Here is a 5,135-nt window from a genome sequence, read left to right as displayed (position 1 = left end):
TGGCCTAATTTTCCTTAATGACCTTTCCTCTCCCACTCTCCTCCCCATTCTTGAGTCTTCCCAGTCCTAGTTTTTTTCCAAGTCTTTACCAGACTCCCCTTAACCCATCTGCCTAGGGCTTTCCTGGGCACCCCTCAATAAGTGGGTTTCAGTCGAGCCCTGCTCCGGAAGTAGTCTCTTTAGGATCTTAATGGAGTTTGTGATGTGTCACCCAGAATCCCAAGTCCTGGGCCAGGCCTGTCGGGAGAGACTGGGGAGTGTGCCGCAGCCTGGAGCTTGGGCAGTGGGGTGATACTGCCCCCTAATGGTGCCTAGTGGTAGTTTCAGTTCCTCCCCCATCCCAGCCCCCAGTGACCACAGCCACACACCAGGTTGTGGAGTTTGTAAAATCTCTTCCGAGCCAGCCGGTTGCAGCCAAGAGCTGCCAACAAGTCCAGAGGCATTGCCCTGGGTTCAGGTCCCCCCGCATAGCCATTGCCTAGTCACAGCTTCCAGAGCCTCCCACTATTTCCAGGAGCTGCCAGAGCCCCAAGCAACCCCCCTTTCCCAACCTCCCAAGCCCCAGATGTCCCCTTCCCCCTGACATCTAGAGGAAGGTGCTGAGGACACAGACAAATGTAATGACGTGCAGAAGCCCAAATGGAGAGTCACATCTCGGTTTCAGCCAACAGACTGTCCCCAAGTCCTGATGTCATTAGCACCATCTGAGAGCTGGGATCTGTGAAAAGGCAGAGGGGTGTTCAGATCATCGCTTGTTCCTTGGTGGGGACCACACAGGAGAGGTGGCATAGGTTTTCCACACCCACTCTCCTTGTCCCAAATCTCTTCCAGACCTGGCTCTGATTAACCCTCTGGGTTCTTACCACTGGGGCACATCCAGGAGCTGCTGCCCCTCTGGTGGACAGCAGGCTCCCGTCCTCTCTCCCATTCCTGGGTGTTGCCAGTCCCTCCTGCCACCTCCTCTTCCTCTTCCCCCTCAGAGAGGAGGTCACAGATTTGCTGCTGCAGCTCTGGGCTAATGCTGTTCTCAGCCAACACTAGGCTCCTCAAAGCTGTGGGGTAATTTTCTACCATGTCCAACAGGGTCTGGGGTGGGAAAGAGTACAGAAAAGGATGAACATAGTTAAGGCAGATCCAACCTGCTACCCCTTAGATATGTCCACAGACACACTAACCTCCACCCTGTCCCCCTGGATTGTCCCCCAAACAATTACTTCTCACCTGAGCTGACTGGTTTGTGAGCCCTGTGCCCTCCAAGTCTAGGACTTCTAGGGTGCGGCTGGAGGCTACAGCTACAGCCAGCATCCCTGCCACATGGTCACCTGGGGAAACAGCACACATTCGTGTGTTCACACACAGTCATTAACCTCCCCCATTGCACTAACAAACCTTAGAACCCAGTCCCTGGCCAGGAGAGTCACATTGTGATTAGTGAGTAAAGAGGACGTTACATGCAGGGGTGCTGACCAATGCTTTGATATCCCTGTTAGTCATCTAGTGCTCCACACAGGATGGCTCGTCTACTACCACCTACATTTATAGGGGCTCTCATTCTTCTTCCCTTCCCCAGTGTGGGGGTCACCATGGCAACCGGAGGTCATAGTTTCTTGGATAGTGCATAGGGCCCTGAGAACTGAAGGGTGTGGTCTTGAGGCTCACCCAGGGGGTTGTAGTCCAGATTGAGGACGCGGACTTGGGAGCTGTGGGCCACAGCAATGGCGAGGCGGCTCCAGCCCTTAGGGGTGATGCCAGGGTTGGCGCTCAGGGTTAGCTCCTTCAAGCCTGGGCAACATTGTAGTGAGAAGCCAGGATGGGGAGGATCAGGCACCCATTCAGCCCCTTTCCCACCTGTAGGATATCCCTAGTGGCTGGGAGCCACTCCATCCCCAACCACACAGCTCCAGAGCCAGTGAGGACCCATGCCTCCTCTGCCTAGCCCAGCCTGGATCCCTGAGTCTCCACCCTACTCAGTTTCCACACCTCCCCTTCCTGAGAGGAGTAAAAAGACATTCTCAGCCACACTCTCAGAGGACCACACCCACTTTCCACTACATTAAAAAAAATTTTTTTTATGAAGACCACACTAGCCCATGCTCACCAGACTTGGCCCCATCTGGGGGGAGGAGGCCACAGATGAGGTTGATAGCTTCATCACCCAGCATGCAGTCCCCCAGGTCGAGAGCCACGAGGGCAGGGTGCAAGGCCAGGGCTGGGTTCAGCAAGGCCAGACCCGCATCGGTCAGAGGGCTCCCATGCAGGCTGGGGGTTGAGGCAAGAGAGCAGTTATTGTAGTCATCAGCTTTATCTAGTAGAGAAAGGGGCACCTCCCCTGAGAGAGGCTTGGGAAGGAAGAATGAAAATTCTCGATTCTAAGAAATACAGTTGGAAAGCGAATTTGCTTTCTTTTCTGGGGCAGGGACTGGAATCCAGGACACTGAAGAGGGAGGGGCAGAGAAGGTTTGTGTGGGTGGTGGACTGAAAGTCTTCTATGGGCACACGTGTAGGGGCAGGGCTCTAATCTCCATGGGGTATCCTTTCTTGGGAATTGAAGGGCTGGTCCGGTGAAATAAATGCAAGTGATAAGGTGGGGACATGCCCTACCAGGACGGGCTGGGTATCCCATTTCGTGTGGGGCGGCATGGGCAGAGATAAGGCATGTGCTTGGAAGGATGAGCAGAGGGATGAGGCGTGTGTATAGGGGTGTAAAGGCTGGCTGGTGGGAAGACAGGTACTAGAAGGTGGAGGAACCGGAGGTGGCGGGAATGCGTGGAGGGGTGCAGTGCCCGGGACCCCCTTGCGGAGGGGGCGCACTCACAAGAGGGACTGGATGGAGCGGTTGGTCCTCAGCGCCTCCGCCAGCTGCTTGATGCGGCTGGGGCTGGACACGACGCCTAGGTTAAGATTGAGCTGAGCCAGGGACGTGGCCCCGGCCAGGGCCCGGCAGATGCGGCCGAAGTCGCGGTCGCAGAGGCGGCAGCCGCGCAGGGAGAGTAGGCGCACGGCGTTGTCGCGCAGGCCGCGGCAGATGTCCCGCACCTCGGCGCCTGACAGCGGCTCCCCGGAAATCTGGATGGAGCTGGGCAGCATGGTACCGGCGGCTGGGCCGCCGGGGCCCGGGCCGGGGCCGGGGCGGAGGGTGGCCGGGCCGCGGTCGAGGCCGGGGCTGGGGCTGGGGTCGGGGCCCTGGCTGGGGTCGTGGACGGAGAGGGGGAGGAGGCGGAGGCAGAGGTGGAGGCGGCGGTGTCGGTGGTGGTGGCTGAGGCAGTGGCTGCAGCGGCGGCGGCAGAGGCGGAGAAGCGCGCCGGGGCCGGTGCCGGGGCCGGGGCCCGGGCCGGTGCCGGGGCCGAGGCGGGCCGGGCTGAGACCGAGCAGCGCTGGGGCGGGGGCGGACCGTGCCGTCCGTGTCTGGGTGGCGGGCCGGGGTGCGAGGTCCGGAGGCTGGGTAGGCGCTGTCTGGCGCTAGTTCTTGTCCCTCGCGGTTTCGGCGCCGGCGGCTCAGGCGCGTAGGCTCAGGACGTGCGGGACGGTCCCGGCTCGGAGGCCGCACCCGTTCCCTCCCTCTCTCCGGCCCTGTTTCCCCGGCCGCCCCGAGGGCCCAGCCGCACCACTCGCAAGGAGAGCCCCAAGCGGGCGGCGGGCGGCAGCTCCGGCTTCAGCTCCTGCGCCGGAGCAGGCGGCGGGTTCCCAAGGCAACGGTCGCGTCACCGCGCTCGCCCCGCCCCCCTGCCCGGCCCGGTCCACGCCGGCCCACCAAGCTCGCGTACATCGGGTGGTTTGGGTCAAGGAGCTCGAGCGGAGGGACATTCTTTCTCTGGATGTAGGGGCCAGACATCAGGCAGAAAGAAGGCAGAGGGGTGAGGCCTAGGACGGGCAGTGAGTGAGAGGGTGAATGGAAGCACGTCACGAGGAGATGGCGTTTGCCTGTTACCAGTTCTTTTACCCATTCTCCCGTCCTTCCCCACTCAGGACTAGATCTTGATGATCACCTTCATCGAGGTCCGGGACCCTCCCCTCTCGCGTTTAGAAATCCGTAGGCCCTGTAATCCGTGTCTCGCCCCGCCCCCTTGCCCCAGTGACGCAAGGCGCAGCGTGCGTGGGGATTCCGGCCCGCAAGGCCCCGCCTGGTCCTCGCTAGACCTGCAGCCTCGCAGAAGGCCGCAGGCGACAGCCAGCCTGGACTAGGGAGCCCCAACCGTCGCTAGTGTGGATGCGGATCCCTGGTGCCGCTCCATCCCCAGGCGTTGCGATGTAGGGCGCTGATGTCTTGAAGTTGTGTCTTTGAGAATGGGACAGCCAAGATAAACGGGTTCCAGGATCAGCGACCCGAAGTGTGGAGGGAACTGCGTGAATTGGGATGGGGCACGATGCACAGCGCAACCAGAATGTTGCCCACTGCAGATGGTGGTGAGGCCTCTCTTGTCTAACGGCAAATCAAGGGCACTTCTTTAAACAATATCTTAGTTGGCGATGGGCCTTTATTTATATGCGGTGCTGAGAATGCCTCACATATGCTAGGCAAGCACTCTTAACACTAAGCTACAACCCCAGCCCTCAAGGGCACTTCTGCTTGTCCCTTTGGAAAGATGCTGTTCCAGGTTTACTAGAATGGCAGCATTTTTTAAAAAAAGTAATACGAACTGTTATGAAGTCAAAGCCACTACTCCCTCTGCTAACGACCTGAATTAAATGGTGCAGATCAAAGGGGTGAAGGGAATAGATGGTGCTATGCTAGGGGTGGTTTTGTTTTTTATGAATACAGTACTCTTGAAGGATGGACAAAACTCCTGAAGGGAGTTGCTCCTTAAAACCAGGGAACAGCCAAATTTGGCTTCAGATGTGAGCTCCATGGGTAAATCAGCCTCACAAAGAACCACGTACATAAGGTCCTTGTAATGGTATGGGATTTAGTCTGGATATTTTTGTCCAATTGTCATTGCTCCAAAGGCTTCTCCAAAATGCTGCTGAGCTCAGACAGCCTGGTACTGTTTCATCAGGCTTACGGCTCTTGTGCTTAAGACCTCCTTGCCACTCCATGGGTCAGGAATTCCCTACCCTAAGGCACGTTTCATGAACAGTCACTGCCATTTAAGTTGTCTGGCCTGTCCCACCTTCATCCTTGTTGGGTGATAGTATAT

The 5,135-nt window shown here is 58.2% G+C and overlaps 1 protein-coding gene across 1 annotated transcript; it reads right to left on the bottom strand.

Moving 5' to 3' along the window:
• Positions 1-131: 131 nt before the first annotated feature.
• LRRC73 (leucine rich repeat containing 73) lies at positions 132-5,085 on the bottom strand. Its single transcript, XM_079148516.1, has 6 exons — positions 2,816-5,085; positions 2,099-2,259; positions 1,660-1,782; positions 1,222-1,322; positions 864-1,086; positions 132-718 (listed from the first exon to the last, which is right to left on the bottom strand). The coding sequence occupies exons 1-6, from the start codon at positions 3,085-3,087 to the stop codon at positions 648-650; spliced, it is 951 nt and encodes a 316-aa protein (XP_079004642.1). The 5' UTR covers positions 3,088-5,085; the 3' UTR covers positions 132-647.
• Between the last annotated feature and the right edge of the window lie 50 nt (positions 5,086-5,135).

The sequence above is a fragment of the Sciurus vulgaris genome (assembly GCF_902686455.1).
Source record: "Sciurus vulgaris genome assembly, chromosome: 7".
NCBI classification, from domain to species: Eukaryota; Metazoa; Chordata; class Mammalia; order Rodentia; family Sciuridae; genus Sciurus; species Sciurus vulgaris.
Note: the sequence above shows the minus strand (reverse complement) of the source record. Positions and strands in the feature narration are given on the sequence as shown.